Source organism: Triticum urartu, chromosome 1A (assembly GCF_056163025.1).
Source record: "Triticum urartu cultivar PI428250 chromosome 1A, HENAU_Tu73, whole genome shotgun sequence".
Taxonomy (NCBI): Eukaryota; Viridiplantae; Streptophyta; class Magnoliopsida; order Poales; family Poaceae; genus Triticum; species Triticum urartu.
In genome coordinates, this window is record NC_141873.1 from 508,546,136 (window position 1) to 508,572,730 (window position 26,595).

Below are 26,595 nucleotides of genomic sequence, written 5' to 3' on the forward strand. Positions count from 1 at the left end.
CGTGCGGGTTCGTCAGCTTGCGCCGGTGGCAAGGGTAGCGGAACCGCGGGCGCTTCCACCACCTGCGGCGGCGCCGCTGCCCGAGATCGACCCACACTCGCCGGAGGCTCGCCGCGAGATGTGTCGGGTGGTGATGGAACGCTTCCCCGACCAGGACGAGTGGGGAGAGATCAACCTCCACATCCTCCGCCATGCGAACTTCGTCAAGTGCGCACGCTTCATCGGAGATGATGGCTGCGAGGATTTGGAGCTCCTCTTCTAGGCGATCCAGGAGGCAGAGTCGCCGGATCCGCGTCAGGCCGCGCGGTGGGAGAATTTCAGGACGGCGAACCCATCCAAGCTCAACATCGGGCTTCCTTCGTGGGAGGTCATCGCCAACATCCCGCCAGAATTCCTTCCGCCGGACATCGTTTGGCCACAGCGCCGCTAGTAGATCGTCTTCCCTGACCGATTCAAGCTCGGCAACGACCCATCGAGCCTCCACCTTGGCCAAGTGAGATAGGTATGAATCTTATTCATGCTGATTTATCGTTGAAGGCTCGATTGAGGGATTTCTGATTGCGTCAGAGGAGGGGTGCGACCCATAGTGTTTCAGATGATAAGTCTTTGAATGAGGATTTGGTAGTAAATTTGGGGGTTCTCCCTCGTCAAGCTGTACCTACTAAGGAACGCGTCGATGTTTGTACAGCTGGTGAGGCCTTGCCGGAGTTGGGCTCCGGCGAGGTGCTCAATCGTAAAACTGACATGGGTACCGTGCCAGGGGCTACGACTCCCTGCCGTTCTTCCCCTTCAAATCCAGCATTGACTGGGCCCACCTTCAGAGTGCGTGTCCAGAGTGAGAAAGCGGGAAGTGGGGGTAGATTACGTAAAGTGGAAAACCTAGAAAGTGTGGAGGAGTACTTTGGCCAGCTATGGCTTATTCCTCCCCTCCCCCCTCCCCCCGCACCGCCGCAACCATAAAACCCACCTCTCCGAGCCTCGGTCCGAAACCAATTCCAGATTCATCTGCTGGATCCGGAAAGACCTACTTGATAAAAATTCGTTCACGGCTGCCGACTGCTTCCCCGCTTCAATCCGGCCTTTTGACCCACCGCCAAAGAATATCAAGGTTTCTAGAGAAGGAATTGGCCCAAGGTCTCTTTTGTTTGTGGAGATAGTGAAGCGAGGTACACAGATTGCTGAGTGTCAGGCTGGAGGTAGCGGAAACCTTGGTGCTGGTCAGCACAAGGTGCCTGGGCAGAAGGTTCCCTTGTTCGCTGGGCGCAAGCAGCCATCTGCTCCGCCGGCGAAAGAGCAGGGCCCTGCCCCGAAACCTACCAGATCTACAACTTCGACTGCGGGATCAGCTCAGGTACAGTCGTCTCAATCTAGTGAAATAGAAGTGGAGCAAGTCCTTGATCCAAGGTATAAAGATATGATTTGTTTCAGGTGTGGGGGTCTGGGTCACTATGTTGGAAATTGTGTGAAGCCAAAGGCCTATTTTATTTGCCAACAAAATCACAACATTAACAACTATGCAGCCTGGTCAAAGATGCAACCCACTATTGCTTTCTTTTGCAGTGGAGCTCGAGGGCTTGGTTTCTACCATGTTGATGTACCCATAGCTAATGAGTCAAAATGGTTGAATTTCCAAAACTGTGTTGTGGTGAACATATTGAAAGGAGAAGTGGATTATCCCAAGCTGATGGAACTCTTGACTACAACATTTTGCAAGACTAGGCAGTGGCCATGGCAAATCAGGGGGCTATCCAGCAAAACATTTTTGGTCAGGTTTCCCCCTTGGAAGAAAGTGGAAGATCTCATTGAGCTGCCTGGGTTCTCCCTGCCTCAAGATGTGAATGTCACCCTGATTGAATGGAAGGGTGTGTGTGAGCCTTTTTTGGGGAACTGATTGAAGCTTGGGTCCTAATTGAGGGCATTCCTCCCAAGTGGTGCACATGGAAAGTTTTTTCTCAAATTGCTTCAATCTTTGGGGTGTTAACTGATGTTGATTGGAATGCCATGTTCAAGACTTTCTTTGAAAATGTCAGGATTAAGATTGCCTGTAGAGATCCCACTAAGATACCCTTTGAGAGGCTGATTGAGATGAAGAAGAAACTCTTCCTCCTGGGTTTTACTGTTGAGGGCTTTGAACAGGTGGGTGGAGTAGACTCTGTCATTGATATTGATGATGAGGAGGATGGTGATGAGGAAGAAGGAAAAGCTGAAGAGGATCGAACAAAAGAGGGTAGAGAGGCTCATGGAGAACATACTTCTGATGGATCGGGAGATGGTGGTTTGGCTATTGATGAGATGGGCAAAGCCAACTTTTCAACCAAACATGGGACTGCCAGTAAACGTGTGACACAGGGTTTGGTGCTCTCACCAATGGATCTTTATCCTGACTCTGACCAGGAGAACTTTGTCCTGGAATGTGTTTTATCGAAAGCTTATAATACCATTACATCTTTTGATGGTGTTGATGGGCAGAGCAATCATCAAAACCAACTTCTGGTGAAACAAAAAAGTGATGATCTATGTGTAGGCAAGGATGATACAATGGTGGGAGAGAATCTGGTTCAAAAAACTCCTGCCATTTTTTGGAAAAATAGGAATGCAATAACAGATGGGGAGAGATCTGGCAGCATGGACTACTATGAGGACCTGCTTAGGTCTGTGGACCTTTCTGATTCTGAAAATGAGGAACCTAAGGAGGAGGAGCTGGGGGTTCTCCCCCCAGAGGCCATTCATATCCTGCAGAGTGAGACACTGAAGAGATCATTGTTATATTCACTTAACCAAGTTCAGAAGGAGGGAGTTATCCCAGAGAAAAGATCTAAATGGGGACCTGTTCTTGCTCAAAAACCTAACACTAGAGGGCATGGAAACATCAACATTATGGAGAAAGCTGCTGCATACAAAAGGAATAAAAATCTGGAGATTCCTGAAAATTTTAATGGTAAATCTTTTTCCACTGTTGATAAATCTACTCTTGCTGACCAATTGGGACAAATGAACTTAACTATTGGTGGTGGTGAATCTCAAAAGAATAACGTTATTGATGAGATGGTGGCCGAGGAGAGAGAGAGAGAGATGTCTGGTTTTTGCCAATAATAACCCTGAAATAGTTCTTCCTGAGAACCTTGATATTGAAGTAAATGATTTAGTTAGCATACATGTGAGTGATTCTTCCTGTAAGCCAGTTGGCACTGCTGGTGCTTGTAGGAAAACACCCATTGTTCTAACTAAGGCCAACGCTTGTGGCTTATCCCATCCTTTTAAAATTGCTTAGTTATGATAGGTCTTATATGGAATATTAGGGGCCTTGGATAACCTGGGAAAATACAGTGCCTATGTGATACTATTGCCAAAGCTAATCCTGACTTTATTGGGTTTCAAGAGACTAAAAGAGAGATTATTTCTGAGGGTTTCCTCAAAACTATTGATAAATTTAATAATTTTGTTTGGCATTTCTTGCCTGCTGATAATACTACTGGTGGGATCCTTTTGGGTTTTAAGGAAAATGTTTTTTGAGGTTATTGGCTTTATTAACCAAAGATTTTCTATTGTGGCAACTATCAAAAATAAAAGTGATGGCTTTGTTTGGCAGATGGTGTTGGTCTATGGTTCTTCTTATTTGGAATTCAAAATGGATTTTGTGGTTGAACTTCATGATACTTTGAATAATGCTTCTTATCCTATTATGGTTTGTGGGGATTTCAGTTCGGTTTGAAGTGAAGCTGAGAAAAGCAGTGGGCAAATTAACCAGCAAACTAATTTTATCTTTAATGATTGGATCAATAGATGGGCCCTGATGGAGATTTCTATTTCCAATAGAGTCTTTACCTGGTCTAATAGCCAGAGTTCTCCAATTTTTGCCGTTCTTGATAGAGTGTTCACTTATATGGACTGGGATGCACACTTTCCCTTTTCAACTCTAACTGCGCTCCCTAGGGTTGGGAGTGATCACACGCCTTTAGTCCTTGACACTGATGCTAGAGCTCCAACTAACCACAAACCATTTAGGTTTGAAAAATGGTGGTTGTCTCAACCTGGGTTTCATCATATGGTTGCAGAAGCTTGGAACTCTGTGGCCTCTTCTAATTCTTCAGCTGACAACTAGATGACAAAAGCTAGGTTTCGGTGTCAAAACTGGCGGATCTCGGGTAGGGGGTCCCGAACTGTGCGTCAAGGCCGGATGGTAACAGGAGACAAGGGACACGATGTTTTTACCCAGGTTCGGGCCCTCTCGATGGAGGTAATACCCTACTCCTGCTTGATTAATATTGATGATATGGGTAGTACAAGAGTAGATCTACCACGAGATCAAGGAGGCTAAACCCTAGAAGCTAGCCTATGGTATGATTGTTGTATATGGAGTTGATGTCCTATGGACTACAACCCTCCGGTTTATATAGTCACCGGATAGGGTTAGGGTTACACAGAGTCGGTTACAATGGTAGGAGATCTTGAATATCCGCATCGCCAAGCTTGCCTTCCACGCCAAGGAAAGTCCCATCCGGACACGGGACGAAGTCTTCAATCTTGTATCTTCATAGTCCTGGAGTCCGGCTGAAGGTATAGTCCGGCTACCCGAACACCCCCTAATCCAGGACTCCCTCAGTAGCCCCTGAACCAGGCTTCAATGACGACGAGTCCGGCGCGCAAATTGTCTTCGGCATTGCAAGGCGGGTTCCTCCTCCAAGTCCTTCATAGAAGATTGTAAACACCAAGAGTAGTGTCCGGCTCTGCAAAATAAGTTTCCACATATTGCCATAGAGAGAATAATATAAACACAAATCAAATCTGCTGACGTATTCCGCAGTGCGTCATCACACTACGGCCAAGTCCTTTACTCAAATCGTTTTTACTTTTCCACCTCAGCATGTTTTGCGAGGCGGTTTCCTTGGCACGTCTTGTCAAAGCAGAGATCGTGTACCCCCTTTACGGGATTCTCATCAATACGGACGTGGGTAACCCAACCGCGCCATTTATCACGGTGCTTGGGAGGCAAGCGAGTTTTACTAGGCTGGTAGGGACGCACAACCGCATCCGCCCATATAAGGGGATAAGGATCCACCTTTTTACCTACGCCTTTTTCCTCCTTTGCCTATCCATCTCCTGCGTACTCGAGCTCCAGCGCCCAAGCCCGCACTTCCCACCTCAACCTTCTCCAGCAATGTCCGGAGCGGGAGGCAAGTGGATGGTCTCCTCCGCTACGGAGGGCCAAGTCAAGAAGCTAAGGAAGGCCGGATACCTGTCTAAGGACATCGCCCACCGGCTTCCCGAAAAGGGGCAGCTTCTCCCCACCCCAAGGCCCCATGAGAGGGTAGTATTTCTTCCCCACTTCCTCCGCGGACTGGGTTTTCCACTCCACCTATTTGTCCGGGGGCTCATGTTCTACTACGGCCTGGATTTCCACGATCTGGCCCCGAACTTCATCCTCAACATCTCGGCGTTTATCGTCGTGTGCGAGGCTTTCCTCCGCGTCCGCCCTCATTTCGGCCTCTGGCTCAAGACCTTCAACGTCAAGCCTAAGGTGGTGCGCGGCAGCCAGGCGGAGTGCGGAGGCGCCATGGCGGGCAAGATGGCCAACGTCCTATGGTTCGAGGGCTCTTTTGTGGAGACCCTAAAGGGGTGGCAATCCGTGTGGTTTTACATCACCGAGCCACGCGATCCGAACTGGATCACTGCCCCCGAGTTCCGATCCGGACCCCCCACGCGGCTTATGTCCTGGAAAGAGACGGGCCTGTCATGGGGTGACGAAAAAGAGGTGACCAGATTGCAAACATGCATCCAGTCCCTGGTGAACAAGCCAATCCGGCTTGTTAATATAATCCAGGTTATGCTCGTCCGCTGGATCCTCCCATGCCAACATCGGGATTTTAATCTGTGGGAGTTCGACCCGGCGCAGCACCAAGCCCTTAGCAGGCTCTTCGACACGACGGACGAAGATGCCTGGAAGGTGCTATTCAAGGGCGCCGAGCCTCCCGCATCCGCTTCCGAGGATCGCGGATACAGCTCGCAGCGTCACGCTAGCGAGGTAAGCTATCTTCACCTTTTACAGGATGTTAAGCTTTTTTCATAGTTTGACTATGCGGGATCTAAACCCTTACCTTTGACAGGCTTGGCGAGCGATATCCGGACCGATTAACTGTCCGGCTCCGCTACCCGAAGACCCAGCCCCAGCTCTACTAGTGAAGCTGCTGGTTCCGGCGCCTTATGTGGTGTCGGAGAAGAAGGCCAAGAAGAAGAAGACCACGGGGACTCGAAAGAGTGCCCGTAACATGGTGGTGTCGGACTCGTCATCCGACGGGTCCGAGACGCCCTCTTCCCGTGAAAACGAGGAGGAGGAAGAAGAAAACTCTCCCCCCAGCGGAGGGAGGAGAGAAGAGGAAGGCCTCCCCAACGAGGGAGGCCGAGGGGTCTAGGAAAAGGAAGACCCCTCCGGCGGACTACTCCCCCGACGCCAAAGAGGGCGGAGAGGAGTGGCCAAACAGGGCCAAGCATCCGGCGAAATCGTAAGTTCGGATATCAGAGTAACTCATGATGTTCCTTTGTTGCACAGTTTTCCCTAATGTCGAACGTAATTATGCAGCCTGCCCCGGGCCGAATTCAACGAATCGTCGGGCGGCTCCCTGGACTCATCGGACGTGAACTCAGTTCCGCCCGTTGTCTCCCCCCGCACTGCAGACAACGCCGAAGTGGCGTCACGACAAGCTCTGGGGCAGGAGGAGGTGGTCCCGGAGGAGCCGCAAGGCAACCTCCCGGACTCCAGGAGTGAAGGGGATAAGGCCCCCCAGGGCTCCAAGTCTGGCTTTGTGCCGGACACCGCGCCGGAGTCTTCCACAGTTCCGGACCGTGGTAGGCGAACTCCTTCCAAGAGGAGCAAGCCTTCTGAGCCGGCGGCCTCCGTCCAACCGGAGGTGCCGGACAATCTGCTGGAGGTGCTCGACGGCGCCTCCATCGACGAGGGGCACCGTACTATTATGAGTACGATAATCCAGAAGGTTCAGTCCGTCAAGAGCGGACTGACTGAAGCTTGCGCTAGCCTTCTAACAGGCTTCGAGGTAAGTAAAAAATATGTAAAAATATTACCGCATAGACAGTAGCCCCTGATGCTCTGTTTGGCGTTCGGAAAGAAAAGACGAATAGAGGATCTATTAAATATCGCAGGAGTCTAACAAAAAAGAGTCAATATGCGTATGCAGGCTTCGCTGCTATCCACCGACGCACTGACTACAGAGGTGGGTGTCCTGAAGCAGGACCTCGAGCGGACCGAGCAAGAGCTCGGCCTTGCCAAGCGGCGGCTCGAGGAGAAAGAAGGTAATTTACCTTACAGAAAAAGTGCCTATAAAAAGGCGTGATTGCAAAAAAATAACAGGATTGTACTTCTTATTGTAGGGGCCACGACTGAGGTCGTGACCCTTAAGCAGGCGCTGTCTGAGGCCGAAAAGAAAACGGCCGCGGAGCGCACCGAGCGAGACAGACTTGGGGCTCAGGTCGGCGAGGTGCAGCAAGAGCTTCAGGCTCTCATGAAAAAACATGAGAGTTTGGAGCTTGAGTCAAAGGCGCAAGCATCCGAGCTCGCGACGGCCCTTGAGACTGCCAAGCCTGCCAAGGCCGAAGCCCAAAAGGCCCTCCAAGAGTTGGAGGAGATGAGGAAGATAGCAGCGGGTAAGGCATTCTTTATGCAAAGAAGAAATATAAAAGTAAACTACTTGTTACTTACCCGAATCCGGAGCTCTCCAGGGGCATTCGCAGATCTTCCCCGCAGCGTATCTGACGCCTCCGCATTCTACCGAGCTGAAGAGGGCAGCTCGACGGAGAAGGTGTTCTGGTCTCAGTATTCTGAGGCCGGACACCCTGTGCCTTTGAGCGACCAGCTAAAACAGCTGGTCGAGCTCCACAAGGCGGCCGAACAGGCCATGAAGGGCTTCATAGTTCGGCTGTGGCCCGGAGAGGCCCTGCCTGGGAGCTATTTCGGGTTGGTGCGGCGGCTGGTGGAGGCCTGTCCGAGGCTCGAGGTCATCAAGCGCTCCGTCTGCATCGAAGGTGCCCGTCGGGCCCTTGCACGTGCAAAGGTGCACTGGGGTAAGCTGGACGGTGAGAAGCTTGTGAAGGACGGGCCGCCGTCGGGGAAGGAGCATCGCAAGCCCGAGAACTACTACAAGGATGTTCTTGCAGATGCCCGCCTTGTGGCGGATGAATGTACCAATGATGTGATTTTTGAATGAACTCGCTCGTGTTTATCCTGTGCGCTGAAAACTTGTTCATATGCGCTAAGCAATGCTTACTGAATTTAAAATATTACTTTCTGTGCGGTCGTTTATCAAAAAATTGAGAGATGGCCAGTCGTCGGCTTCTGCCCCCATGCCACTAGTGCTGGGCTGTTTGGGATAAACCTGAGCTCTCTTTTTCCCATAGTTGGGTCCTTCGAGGGAGGCGCTCAGCACAACGAACCAGGCAATCGGACTATAATGCTTGAACACTCTCACTTAGCCATAGAACTCTATAATTTTAAATTTTGGCGAAGCCCCTAGTTCGGAGGACCGAGTTCGGGGCGCTATCCACGCCTTGGCTGGACAAAGCCAGCTCCTCGCTCGAAGCGGCATAAGTCTTTAGGGACTCGAAAAACCTCTCGAACGGCGACCGGTCTCTCACCTCATCATGACAGTCAGTTTTAGCTTTCTCCACTGAGGTGCTTAACCCAGCTGAACCGGGGCACAATCGCAGTGGTTCTCCTAGTGCTACCTTAGCCGATATAGCGGAACATAAGGCACCAAAACATAGGAGCCGGGCAAACCCAACTATTGACCCAAATCATCATTCGGAGCCAATGCATATAGTGCTATAAGTTCGGGGTGCCGCACTTGTGAAAGTGTACGGACTTCTCACACCATAATGAGGTGTACTGAAGCCCCTAGCGTGTTTGCCGTACCATGGTGTACGGGTGCAATCATGTCATTTAATAAACATATATGTGAAAAGAGGATAATGCGAAAAATAGACAAAAAGTTATGCATTGTTTATAGAGAGGCTATTTATCAAAGCCGAACGATACAAATAGTGCGATAAGCAAAAAGATATTGGACTATTTAACATGTCCTGACCAGGGGCAGGCCGCGGAATTGTATTCAAAATAGGTATACCGCTCGTAACAGAGACCACCTGGGAGTTCCATAATGCGGCATGGCTTGTCTGCCTCCCTGGATCTTGCATCGTTTGTGCGGCAGTCGAATTGCCGAACAGGTCGTCCAAAGTATGGAGTCCTGAAAGTAAGAAAAAATTAAAAAAAGAATCTGGCAGCCCCTAGTACGTTTTAAGCCGTATTTTGGGCGTGCCGTTATTGTGCCCCTTCCCCTGTGCCCATGGTATTTCAAGGGCGTAGTTATGTACGCGAGGCACTGGTTTCGCTATGTCATGAGAGCTGGGGTTGGGGCCGCATTGCTACGCTTGCTCAGAACGTGCCAGGCGGTCCTGCTGTGGGTTACTCCGGGCGCGCTTGGCGGTGTCTGGCTTTTTAACGGACGGACTGGAGAATTGCCTAAGAAGGCTACTTTGTACTTCCGCTGCGAGAGCCGCCGTGTGCTCCTCCATACGGAGGGAGCGTTCGGTGTTTCCATTGACCGTGATTACTCCTCGAGGGCCTGGCATCTTGAGCTTGAGATATGCGTAGTACGGCACCGCATTGAACTTTGCGAATGCGGTTCGTCTGAGCAGGGCGTGATAGCCACTGCGAAACGGGACTATATCGAAGATTAACTCTTCGCTTCGGAAATTGTCCGAGAATCCGAAGACCACGTCAAGTGTTACTGAGCCTGTACAGTTGGCTTCTACACCTGGTATAACGCCTTTAAAGGTCGTTTTGTGGGCCTAATCCTTGAGGGATCTATGCCCATTTTCCACACTGTATCCTGGTAAAGCAGGTTCAGGCTACTGCCGCCGTCCATGAGGACTCTTGTGAGATGAAATCCGTCGATGATTGGGTCGAGAACCAATGCGGCGAAGTCGCCATGACGGATGCTAGTGGGATGGTCCCTTCGATAAAAAGTGATCGGGCAGGAGGACCATGGGTTGAACTTTGGGGCGACTGGCTCCATCGCGTATACGTCCCGTAGCGCACGCTTCCGCTCCCTCTTGGGAATGTGGGTTGCGTATATCATGTTCACCATCCGCACTTGTGGGGGAAAGCCCTTCTGTCCATTGTTGTTCGGCGGCCTGGGCTCCTCCTCGTTGTCGCTGTGCAGCCCCTTGTCTTTGTTTTCGGCTCTTAACTTGCCTGCCTGCTTGAACACCCAACAATCCCTGTTAGTGTGATTGGCTGGCCTTTCGGGGGTGCCATGTATCTGGCACAAGCGGTCGAGTATTCGGTCCAAACTGGACGGGCCCTGACTATTCTTTTTGGATGGCTTTTTCCGCTGACCAGATTTATAGCCTCCAAATCCGGCATTGACTGCCGTGTCTTCATTGCTGTCGCTGCTAACGCGGCGTTTTTGCTTATTCCGACGTGTCCTGCCACTTTTGTCCTTGGTATCCGAATTACCAGGGTTCTTTGATAAGTTGTTACTGCGAGCTAGCCAGCTATCTTCTCCCGCGGATGTTATGCTTGAAGGTTTCTAGGGCCTCTGCGTCCGGACAGTCGACTATCTGGTTTTTCTTTGTTAGGAACTGTGTCTAGAATTGCCTGGCCGATTCCTCTGGCTGCTGAATTATGTGGCTTAAGTCGTCGGCATCCGGTGGTCACACGTAAGTGCCCTGGAAGTTGTCGAGGAATGCGGCTTTCAGGTCCTCCCAAGAACCGATTGAGTCTGCTGGAAAGCTGTTAAGCCAATGCCGGGCCGGTCCTTTAAGTTTGAGCAGGAGGTATTAGATGGCGTGTAGATCATCACCGCGTGCCATGTGGATGTGAAGGAGATAATCCTCGATCCATACCGCCGGATCTGTTGTGCCATCGTATGATTCGATGTTTACGGGTTTGAAACCCTTTGGGATTTTATGATCCATTACTTCATCCGTGAAGCATAGCGGGTGTGCGGCGCCTCTGTACTGGGCTATATCACGACGCAGCTCGAAAGAGCTATGTCTGTTGTGTTCGGCCCGGCCGGATTTCTTGTATCCAGAGTGAAGATCATCGTCACGTGTCGTAGGGCGCCTGCGCGATCCGTAGATCGATCTTGTTTGTCTTGCCTTATCCTCCAGTACATCTCGCAGGTCTGGCGCATTTTCCCGTGCCTTAGTTGAGCGGCGTCGGGACATGGCTTGGGTGGAGGGCCGAGAGGCCTCTCTGTCGCGGCCGCGAGGTGGCCGGTCTGTCATGTCATGCGCTGGTGATGTAGGTGCTTCCTCCTCTGATCGGGGTAGCGGCCTACGCTTTGGGTAACTCTTGGAGGGGCGTTCGAGTTCGTACTCTTTGGCTGCAAGGACTTCAGTCCATCTGTCAGCTAGCAAATCTTGGTCAGCTCTAAGCTGTTGCTGCTTTTTCTTGAGGCTGCTTGCCATGGCTAAAAGCCTGTGTTTGAAACGCTCTTCTTTGGCGGGGTCTGATGGTACGACGAATTCGTCATCATCGAGGCTTGCCTCGTCTTCGGAGGGAGGCATATAGTTATCATCCTCGACCTCTCGGTCTGCCGCTCTCTCATGAGGGCTGTCTTCTCCATCTTCCTGTGCCGAATCTTGCTGTGGTGGGTGTTCTTCGGCGCTATCCGGGGTAGTATTATCTCCCGTGCCGGAATCACCGTTTTTGCTTTGGCTGGATTTAGAGCGGCGCCGCTGACGCCGGCGCTTTGGCTGTTTCTTGGAGGTGTCATCCCCCACTATTCCATCGCCATCTCCATCTTTTGGAGTATCCACCATATATATGTCATATGACGAGGTGGCCTTCCAGCGCCCTACAGGTGCTGGTTCCTGTTCGTCTCCTCAATCGTCGTCCATACCGTCGATGTCTTCGGAGCCGAAGTCAAGCATGTCGGTTAAATCGTCGACAGTGGCTACAAAGTGGGTGGTGGGTGGGCTTTGAACTTCTTCATCGTCCATATCCCATCCTCGCTGACCGTATTCCGGCCAAGGCTCTCCTGATAAAGAGAGAGACTGGAGAGAATTCAGGATGTCGCCAAAAGGCGAGTGCTGAAAGATGTCCGCGGCGGTGAACTCCATTATTGGCGCCCAATCGGATTCGATCGGCAGGGGCGCGGGGAGTTCGGAGTCTGGAGAGGAGTCCGGATCCTCGGAGTCGTGAGTCACGTGGAGTGTGGGGTCGGCGTTCGGCTCGATTGCCTTTGAGATCGCAGCCCCCGAGGTGACGTGCAACCGCTCATCCTCGATTGACACAATTGGCTCCGAATTAAGGGTCAGAGCTAGTGCGTTTGCGGCCTCCAGGACACTGTCCGGAGGCAGAGCTAGATCATGTCCCTCGAGATAGTGCGGCGCGCTTGGCCGTGGCTCGAACCCGTCGAAGATCAAGTCTCCGCAGATGTCAGCCGTGTAGTTTAAGCTTCCAAACCTGACTTGATGGCCAGGGGCGTAGCTTTCGATCTGCTCCAGATGGCCAAGCGAATTAGCCCGCAGTGCGAAGCCGCCGAAGATGAAGATCTGTCCGGGGAGAAAAGTCTCACCCTGGACCGCATCATTGTTGATGATCAAATGAGCCATCGGGACTAAAGGCGACGACACGGAGGAACTCTCAATGAAAGCACCAATGTCGGTGTCAAAACCGGCGGATCTCGGGTAGGGGGTCCCGAACTGTGCGTCAAGGCTGGATGGTAACAGGAGACAAGTGACACGATGTTTTTACCCAGGTTCGGGCCCTCTCGATGGAGGTAATACCCTACTCCTGCTTGATTAATATTGATAATATGGGTAGTACAAGAGTAGATCTACCACGAGATCAAGGAGGCTAAACCCTAGAAGCTAGCCTATGGTATGATTGTTGTATATGGAGTTGATGTCCTACGGACTACAACCCTCCGGTTTATATAGACACCGGATAGGGTTAGGGTTACACAGAGTCGGTTACAATGGTAGGAGATCTTGAATATCCGCATCGCCAAGCTTGCCTTCCACGCCAAGGAAAGTCCCATCCGGACACGGGACGAAGTCTTCAATCTTGTATCTTCATAGTCTTGGAGTCCGGCTGAAGGTATAGTCCGGCTACCCGAACACCCCCTAATCCAGGACTCCCTCACTAGGGTTCTTAGAAAGAAAATCAAGGGATGGAGTATTAACAGAGAAGCTTCTTTGAAAAAGAAAAAGAAGGCACTCCTTATGGAGTTTGATGCTCTTGATGTACTCTCTGAATCTCAGCAGCTCTCTGCTGATGATTTTGAGAGGATGAAAAATGTCAAAAAGGATCTTGGTGATATTTGGAAAAAAGAAGAGACTGCCTTATGGCAGAGATCTAGGGACAGGAAAAATTTAGAGGGAGATAGAAACAATGCTTACTTTCAGGCTCTTGCTAACCATAGACATAGAAAGAACCACATTACTGAACTGAATAGCCCTAATGGGGTGGTTTCCTCCACCAAAGATATGCTTGATGTGGCTACTTCCTTTTATAAGGAGTTGTTTGCTTTTGAACCTAGACCTGACATACATCTAGATGCTGATTTCTAGGCTACTGATGAGATGGTTAGTGATGAGGAGAGAGAATTTGTAGAGAGATCTTTTTTCTGAAGATGAAATCAAACAAGCTATAATGAGCTCCTATGCTAGTGATGCTCTTGTCCCTGATGGCCTTTCCTTTCTATTCTACCAAACCTTCTGGGGCGTGATTATAAAATATTTTATGTGGATGGTTAGAGATTTTGAGAATGGTGTTCTATATAGGTATAAGCTGAATTATGCCATTATTACCCTCATACCTAAAGTTCCTCTGGCTAGAGATAGGAAAAAATTTAGACCTATTAGTCTGAGTAATTGTGCTGTTAAGATTTTCTCGAAAGCCATGACCACTAGGGTTTCCCTACTTTGTGATAAACTTATTTCCTCTAATCAAATTGCCTTTAGTAAAGGAAGGTTCATTTTGGAAAGTGTGGTCATGGCTCATGAGGTTATCCATGAGATTCATAGATCTGGATCTAGTGGTTTAATCCTTAGGCCTCCTTTGGTTCATAGGATAGGAATGTTATAGGAATAGGAAAATCATAGGAAATGAGATGACATGTATATCAATTCCTATAGAGAAAGAGATGTCATTTGATGCATAGGATAGGAATTTTTCCATTGAGTCCTAGCTAATGTTTTTTCCTCCAAAATGTGAAGGATTGATTTCTATCCTACATAGGAATAGGAATCCATTCCTACAAACCAAAGTGCTTCAAAGGAAATTTTCCTATGCAAATCCTATCCTATAGAAATCCTATGAGATTCCTACAAACCAAAGGAGGCCTTAAACTGGACTATGAGAAAGCCTATGATAGACTGAGTTGGGACTTTCTGAAGGAAATGCTTCTTTCTAGAGGCTTTGGCAGTAAGTGGGTGGGCTGGGTGTTGTCTACTATTCACCAAGGGACATTCCAGGTCAGAATTAATGACACCAATGGCCCTCAATTTGTTGGTGGTAAAGGTTTAAAACAAGGCGACCCACACTCACCCCTATTATTCAACATGGTGGCTGATGTATTCTCTAAAATATTACATAAAGTTGTTAATAGAAACTTGATATGTGGGATCTTGCCTCATGCAATTCTTGGGGTGTGGTCAGCCTGCAATATGCTGACAATACTATCCTCTTCCTTGACAATTTTGTAGAATGTGCCAAAAACCTGAAGTGTATTTTAACTTGCTTTGAGAAACTTTCTAGTTTGAAGATTAATTTTCAAAAAAGTGATATGCACACTATTAACATTTCTGATCAAATGGCTAAAGAATTTTCTCAAGTGTTTTGTTGTCAGCTTGGGGATTTCCCCTTTAAATATTTAGGTGTACCTTTGCATTTTAAAAAGCTTATGAGAGAATACCTTCAACCCATTATAGACAGGATTATTAAGAACATAGTTGGGTGGTTGGGGAGATTTCCCTCATATAGAGGCAAATTGATTTTGCTTACTACCTGCATTACCAGTATCCCTGCCTACTTGATGTCCACTGTTAAATTTCCTAAATGGGCCATTGATATGATTACTTCTCAGATGTCTCATTTTTTTCTGGGGAAATGTGGGTGATAATCATAAATATCACCTTGCTAGCTGGGGCCTGATCTCCAGGAAGAGTTTGGGGGTTTGGGGGTTCCTAATCTTAGAGATTTCAACATGGCCCTTTTGGCTTCTTGGGGGAGAAGATTTTTTGATGATAGAGTTAATGATTGGAAAAAGATTTTGGCTTACAAATATAATGTTAATAATCCCAACTTCTTTAGTACTAGAACTACGTTGGGATCCCCCTTTTATGAAGAGCTTAGCTTGGGCGTTGGCAGTAGCTAAAAATTTCTATAGGTGGATCCCTGGGGATGGCAAGAATATTGCCTTCTGGCACGGTACTTGGATTGGGGATTGTTCCCTAAAAATTGCCTTTTGGGACATGTCTGAAATCTGTCAACAACAAGAAACTACTCTGGCGCAAGTTTGGGTGGGGGTGAACTTCAACTCACTTTTAGGAGGTGTGTGGACAGAGAGGCTCTATCCAGATGGGTGTTCTCGTTAATAGAGTAAAACAGGTGGTGCTATCTGATTCCCCAGATCAGCCTATGTGGATGTTGGACTCCTCTAGTAAATATTCCGTCAAATCTTTTTACAAAATGATTAACTTTGGAGGGATCCTGAGGGAGTCCTGGATTAGGGGGTGTCCGGATGGCCGGACTATACCTTCAGCCGGACTCCTGGACTATGAAGATACGAGATTGAAGACTTCGTCCCGTGTCCGGAAGGGACTTTTCTTGGCGTGGAAGGGAAGCTTGGCGATACGGATATGCAGATCTCCTACCATTGTAACCGACTTTGTGTAACCCTAACCCTCTCCGGTGTCTATATAAACCGGAGGGTTTTAGTCCGTAGGACAACATACACAACAACAATCATACCATAGGCTAGCTTCTATGGTTTAGCCTCTCCGATCTCGTGGTAGATCTACTCTTGTACTACCCATATCATCAATATTAATCAAGCAGGATGTAGGGTTTTACCTCCATCGAGAGGGCCCGAACCTAGGTAAAACTTCGTATCCCTTGCCTCCTGTTACCATCCGGCCTAGACGCACAGTTTGGGACCCCCTACCCGAGATCCGCCGGTTTTGACACCGACATTGGTGCTTTCATTGAGAGTTCCTCTGTGTCGTCGCCGTCAGGCTTGATGGCTCCTACGATCATCAATGGCGAGGCAGTCCAAGGTGAGACCTTCTTCCCCGGACAGATCTTCGTCTTCGGCGGCTTCGCACTGCGGGCCAATTCGCTTGGCCATCTGGAGCAGATCGAAAGCTATGCCCTTGGCCGTCATGTCAGATTTGGAAGTTTAAACTACACGGCTGACATCCGCGGGGACTTGATCTTCGACGGATTCGAGCCACTGCCGAGTGCGCCGCACTGTCACGATGAGCATGATCTAGCTCTGCCGCCGAACAGTGCCCTGGAGGCCGCACCCGCATCGGCTTCGACCCCTCCGCGCCCCTGCCAATCGAATCCGATTGGGCGCCGATTATTGATTTTACTGCCGCGGACATCTTTCAGCACTCGCCTTTCGGCGATATTCTGAAGACACTGAAGTCTCTCTCTTTATCAGGACAGCCCTGGCCGGACTACGGTCAGCAAGGTTGGGATTCGGACGATGAAGAAATTCAAAGCCCTCCCACCACCCACTTTGTAGCCACTGTCGACGACTTAACCGACATGCTCGACTTCGACTCCGAAGACATCGACGGTATGGACGCTGATGAAGGAGACGATGAAGAACCAGCGCCTATCAGGCCCTGGAAAGCCACCTCGTCATGTGACATATACATGGTGGACACCCCAAAAGAAGGAGATGGCGATGGAACAGCGGAGGATGACCCCTCCAAGAAACAGCCTAAGCGCCGGCGTCAGCGGCGCTGCTCAAAATCCCGCCAAAACAAATACGGTGATTCCAGCACGGCTGATAATAATACTCCGGAAAGTGCCGAAGAAAACCCCCTCCAGCAAGATTTAGCACGGGAGGATGGAGAAACCAGCCCTCATGAGAGAGCAGCAGACAGAGAGGTCGACGACAATAATTATATGCCTCCCTCCGAAGACGAGGCAAGCCTCGACGATGACGAATTCGTCGTGCCAGAGGATCCCGTCGAGCAAGAGCATTTTCAACGCAGGCTTATGGCCACGGCAAGAAGCCTCAAGAAAAAACAGCAACAGCTAAGAGCTGATCAAGATTTGCTAGTCGACAGATGGACTGAAGTCCTTGCGGCCGAAGAGCATAAAGTCGGACGCCCCTCCAAGAGCTACCCAAATCGCAAGTTGCTACCCCGATTAGAGGAGGAAGCACTTGATGCGGCCGACCAGCCACCTCGTGGCCGCGACGGAGAGGCCTCTCGGCCCTCCACTCAAGCCGCACCCCATACCAAGGCACGGGAATATGCGCCGGACTTACGAGATATGTTGGAGGACAAGGAAAGGCAGACAAGATCGATCTATGGATCGAGTGGGCGCCCCACGGCTCGAGACGGTAACCGTCACGCTGGCCACAAATTCGGCAGGGCCGAACACAGTAGACAAAGCTCATTGGAGCTACGTCGTGATATAGCCCAGTACAGAGGCGCTGCACACCCACTATGCTTCACAGACGAAATAATGGATCATCAAATCCCCAAGGGTTTCAAACCCGTAAATATCGAATCATATGATGGCACAACAGATCCCGCAGTATGGATCGAGGATTATCTCCTTCATATCCACATGGCCCGCGGCGACGATTTCCACGCCATCAAATACCTCCCACTCAAGCTTAAAGGAGCAGCTCGGCATTGGCTTAACAGCTTGCCAACAGGATCAATCAGTTGTTGGGAGGACCTGGAAGCCGCATTCCTCGACAATTTCCAGGGCACTTATGTGCGACCCCCAGACGCCGATGACCTAAGTCACGTAATTCAGCAGCCAGAGGAATCGGCCAGGCAATTCTGGACACGGTTCCTAACAAAGAAAAATCAAATAGTCGACTGTCCGGACGCTGAGGCCCTAGCAGCCTTCAAGCACAATATCCATGACGAGTGGCTTGCCCGGCACCTTGGACAGGAAAAGCCGAAGTCTATGGCAGCACTCACGACACTCATGACCCGCTTTTGCACGGGAGAAGACAGTTGGCTTGCTCGTAGCAACAATATGACCAAGAACCCTGGTAATTAGGATACCAGGAACAGTAGTGGCAGGTCGCGTCGCAACAAGCAGAAGGGCCGCATTAACAGCGACAATGCTGAGGATACGGAAGTTAATGCCGGATTCAGAGACTCTAAATCCGGTCAGCGGAAAAAGCCAATCAAAAGGAATCCCAGGGGCCCGTCCAGTTTGGACCGAATACTCGACCGCTTGTGCCAGATACATGGCACCCCCGAAAAGCCGGCCAATCACACCAACAGGGATTGTTGGGTGTTCAAGCAGGCAGGCAAGTTAAACGCCGAAAATGAAGACAAGGGGCTGCATAGCGATGACGACGAGGAGCCCCGGCCACCGAACAACAGTGGACAGAAGGGTTTTCCCCCACAAGTGCGGACGGTGAACATGATATATGCAACCCATGTCCCCAAAAGGGAGCGGAAGCGCGCGTTAAGGGATGTATACGCAGTAGAGCCAGTCGCCCCAAAGTTCAAGCCATGGTCCTCCTGCCCGATCACCTTTGATCGAAGGGACCATCCCACTAGCATCCGTCATGGCGGATTCGCCGCATTGGTTCTAGACCCAATAATTGACGGATTTCACCTCACTAGAGTCCTTATGGACGGCGGCAGTAGCCTGAACCTGCTTTACCAGGATACAGTGCGGAAAATGGGCATAGATCCCTCGAGGACTAAGCCCACCAAAACGACCTTTAAAGGCGTAATACCAGGTGTAGAGGCCAACTGTACAGGCTCAGTCACACTTGAAGTGGTCTTCGGATCTCCGGATAATTTCCGAAGCGAGGAGTTAATCTTCGACATAGTCCCATTCCGCAGTGGCTATCACGCACTGCTCGGACGAACCGCATTCGCCAAGTTCAATGCGGTACCGCACTACGCATACCTTAAGCTCAAGATGCTAGGCCCTCGAGGAGTAATTATGGTCAATGGAAATACCGAACGTTCCCTCCAAACGGAGGAGCACACAGCGGCCCTTGCAGCGGAAGTACAAAGCAGCCTCTCTAGGCAGTTCTCCAGTCCGGCCATTAAACGACCGTACACCGTCAAGCGCGCCTGGAGTAACCTACAACAAGACCGCCCGGCACGATTCGAGCAGGCGTAGCAATGCGGCCCCAACCCCAGCCCTCGCAAAAATGCGACACCAGTACTTCGCGTACATAACTACGCTCTAGAAATACCATGGGTACAGGGGAAGGCGCACCATCACGGCACGCCCGAAACATGGCTTAAACCGCACCAAGGGCTACCGACTTTTTAATTTTCTCTTACTTTCAGGACTCCACACTTCGGAAGGCCTGTTCGGCAGTTCAATTGCCGCACAAACGATGCAAGAACCAGGGAAGCAGACAAGCCACGCCGCATTACGGAACTCCCAGGTGGTCTCTATCACGAGCAGTATACCTGTTTCGCATACTATTCTGCAGCTTGCCCCCGGAACGGACATGTTACATAGTCCAACCTTTTGCTTATCGCATTATTTGTATCGTTCTGCTTTGATCGCAGCCCTCTTTAATAAACAGTGCATAGCTTTTGTCTATTTTTGCATTACTCTTTATATATGTGTGTGTGTGTGTGTGTGTGTGTTCCTTAACGACATATTGCACCCGTACACTTTGGTATGGCCTAAATACGCCAGGGGCTTTAGTACCCCTCAATATGGTGTGAGAAGTCCGAACACTTTAACAATTGCGGCACCCCGAACTTATAGCATTATATGCATCGGCTCCGAATCATGTCTTGGGTCAATAGTTGGGTTTGCCCGGCTCCTATGTTTTGGTGCCTTACGTTCCACTATATCGGCTAAGGTAGCACTAGGAGAACCACTGCGATTGTGCCCCAGTTGAGCTGGGTCGAGCACCTCACTGGAGAAAGCTAAAACTGACTGTCATGATGAAGCGAGAGCTGGTCGCTGTTCGAGAGGTTTTTCGAGTCCCTAACGACTTATGCCGCTTAGAGGAAGGAGCCGGCTCTGTCCGGCCAAGGCGTGGATAGCACCCCGAACTCGGTCTTCCGAATACCAGGGGCTTCGCCGAAATTTAAAATTATAGAATTCTATGGCTAAGTGAGAGTGTTCACGCATTATAGTCCGATTGCCTTGTTCGTTGGGCTGAGCGCCTCCCTCGAAGGACCCAAACATGGGAAAAAGAGCACTCAGGTTTATCCCCGAACACCCCAGCACTAGTGGCACGGGGGCAGAAGCCGATGACTAGCCATCTCTCAGAATTGATAAACAGCCACACAGAAGGTAATATTTTAAATTCCAAACAGCATTGCTTAGCGCACATGAACAAGTTTTCAGTGCACAGGACAAAACGAGCAAGTTTCACTCAAAAATTACATCCCTAGAACATTCATCCGCCACAAGGAAGGCACCCTTCAGAACATCCTTATAATAATTCTCGGGCTTGCGATGCTCTTTCCCCGGCGGTGGCCCGTCCTTCACAAGCTTCTCAGCATCCAGCTTGCCCCAGTGCACCTTAGCACGGGCAAGGGCCCTACGGGCACCTTCAATGCAGACGGAGCGCTTGATGACTTCGAGCCTTGGACAGGCCTCCACCAGCCGCCGCACCAGCCCGAAATAGCTCCCAGGCAGAGCCCCTCCAGGCCACAGCCGAACTATGAGGCCCTTCATGGCCTGTTCGGCCGCCTTGTGGAGCTCGACCAGTTGCTTCAGCTGGTCGCTCAGGGGCACGGGGTGTCCGGCCTCAGCATACTGAGACCAGAACACCTTCTCTGTCGAGCTTCCCTCCTCGGCTCGATAGAATGCGGCGGCATCAGACACACTCCGGGGAAGATCTGTGAACGCTCCTGGAGAGCTCCGGATTCGGGTAAGTAACAAGTAACTCATGTTTATGTGTTTGCTTTGCATAAAGAATGCCTTACCCGCCGCTATCTTCTTCACCTCATCCAACTCTTGGAGGGTCCTCTGGGATTTGGCCTTGGCAGACTTGGCATTTTCAATAGCCACCGCGAGCTCGGACGCTCGCGTCTTTGAGTCAAGCTCTAAACTCTCATGTTTTTCCATGAGAGCCTGGAGCTCTTGCCGTACCTTGCCAACCTCGGCCTCATACTTCTCCCGCTCGGTGCGCTCCGTGGCCGTCCTCTTCTCGGCCTCGACCAGCGCTTGCTTAAGGGTCGCCACCTCAGACGTGGCCCCTACAATAGCCACGATAATCCTGTCATTTTTTGCAATTGCATCTTTTTATATATATTTAAACAAGGTATTTCTTACCTTCATTGTCCTCAAGCTGCTTCTTGGCACGCCCGAGCTCTTGCTCGGACCGCTCGAGGTTCTGCTTTAGCGTGTCCACTTCCGCAGTCAGTGCGGCGGACGCCAGCAGCGAAGCCTGCATATGCATATTGACTCCTTTTTGTTAGACTCCTGCGAATTTTATTTGATCCTCTATTCGTCTTTTCTTCCCGAACACCAAACAGAGCATCAGGGGCTACTGTCTATGCGGTAATATTATTTACACATTCTTTACTTACCTCAAAGCCTGTTAGAAGGCTAGTACAAGCTTCAGTCAGTCCGCTCTTGGCGGACTGAACCTTCTGGACCACCGCACTCATAATGGTGCGGTGCTCCTCGTCGATGGAGGCGCCTTGGAGCACCTCCAATAGATTGTCCGGCGCCTCCGGTTGGACGGCGGTCACCGGCACGATGGGCTTGCTCCTCTTGGAAGGAGGTCCCCCGCCGGACTCTGGAACCTTTGAAGGTTCCGGAGCGGTGTCCGGCCTAGAGCCGGACTTGGAGCCCTGGGGGGTTTCATCCCCTTTACTCCTGGAGTCCGGGAGGTCGCCTTGCGGCGCCTCCAGGACCAGCTCCTCCCGGGTTGGAACTTGTTGGGACAACACTTCGGTGTTGTTCGTAGGGTGGGGGGAGGAAGCCGTCGGAAGCGAGTTCACATCCGACGAGTCCAGTGAGCCGCTCGATGATGCGTCGAGCCGGTCTTTGGGTGGGCTGCATAAACATATTCGACATAAGGGAAAGCTGTGCAATAAACGAATACTATGAATTACTCTGGTATCCGGATACTTACAATTTTGCTGGGGGCTTGGCCCTGGGTGGCCACTCCTCTCCGCCGTCGTCGGCGTCAGTGGAGTAGTTCGAAGGAAGGGTTTTCCCCTTCTTGGACCCTCCAGCCTCCCCAGAGAGGGCGGCCTTCCTTTTCTTCTCTCCTCCCGCTGGAGGGGGAGACGTCTCTTCTTCTTCCTCCTCGTCTTCACGGGAGGAATGCGCCTCGGAACCGTTGGATGATGGATGCGACACCTCCTGGCGCCAGGCACTCTTTCGAGTCCCCGTGGCCTTTTTCGCGGCCTTCTTCTCCGGCACCACATAGGGTGCCGGAACCAGCAGCTTCGCCAAGCAAGCGTCCTCTGGGCCTTCGGGCAAAGGAGCCGGACAGTTGATCTGTCCGGACGTCACCTGCCAATCCTGTCAAAGGTAAGGGAGCTTAGATCCCGCATGGAGTCAAACTATGAAAAACTGATACCCTGTAAAAGGAAAAAAACAGCTTACTGCATGAGCGTGACGCTGCGTACTGAATCCGCGATCCTCGGAAGCGGATGCGGGGGCCTCGGCGCCCTTGAAAAGCACCTTCCAGGCATCTTCGTACATCATGTCGAAGAGCCCGCTCAGAGTTTGGTGTCGCGCCGGGTCGAACTCCCACAGGTTGAAAGCCCGTTGTTGACACGAGAGGATCAGGCGGATGAGCATAACCTGGACTACATTGACAAGTTTGAGCTTCTTGTCCACCAGGGTTTAGACGGATGTTTGGAGTCCGGTCAGCTCTCCTTTTTTACCCCATGACAGGCCCGTCTCCTTCCAGGAGGTGAGCCACGTAGGGGGTCCGGATCAAAACTCGGCGGGTGCGACCCATTCGGGGTCACGCGGCTCGGTGATGTAAAACCACCCCGATTGCCACCCCTTCAGGGTCTCCACAAAGGAGCCCTTGAGCCATAAGACGTTGGCCATCTTGCCCACCATGGCGCCTCCGCACTCCGCTTGGTTGCCGCGCACCACCTTCGGCTTGACATTGAAAGTGTTGAGCCATAGGCCGAAATGGGGGCGGATGCAGAGGAAAGCCTTGCACACGACGATAAACGCCGAGATGTTGAGGACAAAGTTCGGGGCCAGATCATGGAAATCCAGGCCATAGTAGAACATGATCCCCCGGACAAAGGGGTGAAGAGGGAAGCCCAGTCCGCGGAGGAAATGGGGGAGGAACACCACCCTCTCATGGGGCTTAGGGGTGGGGATGAGCTGCCCCTTTTCGGGAAGCCGGTACGCAATGTCATTAGACAAGTATCCGGCCTTCCTCAGTTTTTTGATGTGTCCCTCCGTGACGGAGGAGACCATCCACTTACCTCCCGCTCCGGACATGGCTGGAGAAGGTTGAGGTGGGGAGTGTGGACTTAGGCGCTGGAGCTCGAGTGCGCGAGAATGGATAAGCAAGGGAGCAAGAAGGCGTAGGTGAAAAGGTGGATCCTTATCCCCTTATATGGGTGGACGCAACTACGTGTCCCCACCAGCCTGGTAAAACTCGCTTATCTCCAAGCGCTGTAATCAATGGCGCGGTTGGGTTACCCACGCCCGTATTGATGAGAATCCCGGAATAAGGGGACACGATCTCTGCTTTAACAAGACGTGCCAAGGAAACTGCCTCGCATGACGTGCTGAGGTGGGATAATGAAATGACTCGGATAAAGGCTTGGCCGTGGTGTGTCACACTATGGAATACGTCAGCAGATTAGATTTGTGTAAATGTTATTCTCTCTATGGCAATATGTGGAAACTTATTTTGCAGAGCCGGACACTATCTTTGTGTTCAAAATCTTCTATGAAGTACTTGGAGGAGGAACCTGCCTTGCAATGTCGAAGACAATCTGCGCGCCGGACTCGTCGTCATTGAAGCCTGGTTCAGGAGCTACTGAGGGAGTCCTGGATTAGGGGGTGTCCGGATGGCCGGACTATACCTTCAGCCGGACTCCTGGACTATGAAGATACGAGATTGAAGACTTCGTCCCGTGTCCGGAAGGGACTTTTCTTGGCATGAAAGGCAAGCTTGGCGATACGGATATGCAGATCTCCTGCCATTGTAACCGACTTTGTGTAACCCTAACCCTATCCGGTGTCTATATAAACCGGAGGGTTTTAGTCCATAGGACAACATACACAACAACAATCATACCATAGGCTAGCTTCTAGGGTTTAGCCTCTCCGATCTCGTGGTAGATCTACTCTTGTACTACCCATATCATCAATATTAATCAAGCAGGACGTAGGGTTTTACCTCCATCGAGAGGTCCCGAACCTGGGTAAAACTTCATGTCCCTTGCCTCCTGTTACCATCCGGCCTAGACGCACAGTTCGGGACCCCCTACCCGAGATCCGCCGGTTTTGACACCGACAGATCCCTTCTGGGATCAAAGATGATATATGGAAAAATAAAGTACCTCCTAATATCCATGTTTTTCTGTGGTTGATTTGTCACAATAAGAGCTTGACCAGAGATAACATGGCCAAACGTAGACATGTAGAGGACAAGACATGTGTATTTTGTGATGAATTAGAAACTATTCAACATCTTTTCTTTGACTGTACTGTTGCTAGGCAAGTCTGGGAGCTGATTGTTGAATGCTTTAAGATTACTGTTCCTGACTCTTTTGCTATGCTATGTTCCTTCTGGAGAAAAACAAAACTCTGTGAAGCTTTGAACATATCTACTACTGCTGCCTTGTGGATCTTATGGCGTTTGTGAAATGATTCTGTTTTCCAGGGGCGAAGATAACGAAGTATATACTGTGTTTTGAATCTATTGGGGGCTACGATCAGACAATGGAAAATCCTATGTTCAGAAGCTCAGGGTGTTCTTCTTCTCTGGTGTTTAAGGCTGCTGGACTACCGAAGAGGGGAATTGCTTAGAATCGCCTGGAGATAAAAAAGAAGAACTCTAGATCTATGGCTGGGGCATGTAGTTGCTAGCTGTCTGCATTGATCTATTCTGAGAGCTGGCATGTTTGCTTTTACTGGATGTGCATCCGTTCCTGGAACTATTATTACTCAACTGTAATAGGGGTAGTAAAACTAGAACCCTGTTGTGTTTCCTTCTATGGCAGCTACTCTCCGGCTGTCGCCGGGCGCTGTTTAACAGTCTATGTGCTTTGGTTTGCCTTGGCTTTCAATAAAAAGTTTAGGCGGGGGAAACCCCTTTCATTTCAAAAAAATTTATTCCATAGTTATAGGGTTACAATCGAGAGGCAAAAGTTCATCAATACAAGGTCGACCACTACCTAGCCATACAGCAATAGTGCTTTCCGTACGGCTATACAAAGCGATATGCTACCCTATTCTGTTCACGTTTAATTTTCAAAGGAATAAAGTCCCTTTCACCCATAAGAAGTTGGATCTCAGCTGGAACTCTGCTGACAATCGACGTAAGTATAGGCCGGTTAAGTGGCAGTCCATCTGCCGCCTCAAGTCTCATAGGGGGGCTGGGCATCCTGAACACTTTCATCATGAATAAATGCCTCATTATTAAATGGTGGTGGAAAATCATGTCCAGTGGACCTAGTACGATGTGGTTCGATATTCTGAAAGGAAAATATTTTCCAAATTGTAGCCCCATGTTTGCTCCGTCCTTTGGTGGGTCCTAGTTTTGGCATGATTTGGTCAAAATTAGAGATGTTTTCAGGGAACACGTCAAGTTTGTTGTAGGCAATGGTACCTCAGTGCGCTTTTGGTTAGACTGGTGGTCTGGCGACGCCCCTTGGCATTCTCAATTCTTGTTTTGTTTTCTTATTGTCCGAACCTGGAGATCTCAATCTCTTAGCTTGCCGGTGCAGGTTGGGTCCTGGGTTTCAAGAGGACCCTCTCTCCTGAAGAGTTGGGACAGTGGCACCTCCTTGCTGCCTGCTTCCCGATGTTGTCGAGGGAAGGGGATTCTGTCACCTAGCATCACTCTTCTGGTCGATTTTTGGAATCCCTCTACTTGCGGCTGATTTCTGGTTCCCCCACCAACAGATTTAAACATTTGTGGCTTGCTAGGGTGCCGCCAAAAATCAAGATCTTCATGTGGCAAGCCTTCAGAGGCAAACTACCAGCAGTCGATCAAATTCAAAAATGGAATGGACCAGGCTCGGCCCATTGCGCTTTATGCTTATTCGGACCATATCTTTTTTGGGTGTGTTCTGGCCAAGCTGGCATGGTGTTGTATTAAATCTTCGATGGGGGTTTCTTTGGTTCCTTCCTCCTTTGCCGAGTTGCGGTTGTTGGCTGCGAGCCTTGTGGGGGAAAATAGACGTATTTTTCGGGAGGGGTTCCCAGCG

General features: G+C 50.3%; 1 protein-coding gene across 1 annotated transcript; it reads left to right on the plus strand.

Moving 5' to 3' along the window:
- Positions 1-1,414: 1,414 nt before the first annotated feature.
- On the plus strand, positions 1,415-25,192 carry LOC147992031 (uncharacterized). The gene is made up of 2 exons (XM_087539510.1): positions 1,415-2,938; positions 25,047-25,192. The coding sequence occupies exons 1-2, from the start codon at positions 2,002-2,004 to the stop codon at positions 25,190-25,192; spliced, it is 1,083 nt and encodes a 360-aa protein (XP_087395636.1). The 5' UTR covers positions 1,415-2,001.
- The last annotated feature ends 1,403 nt before the right edge of the window (positions 25,193-26,595 follow it).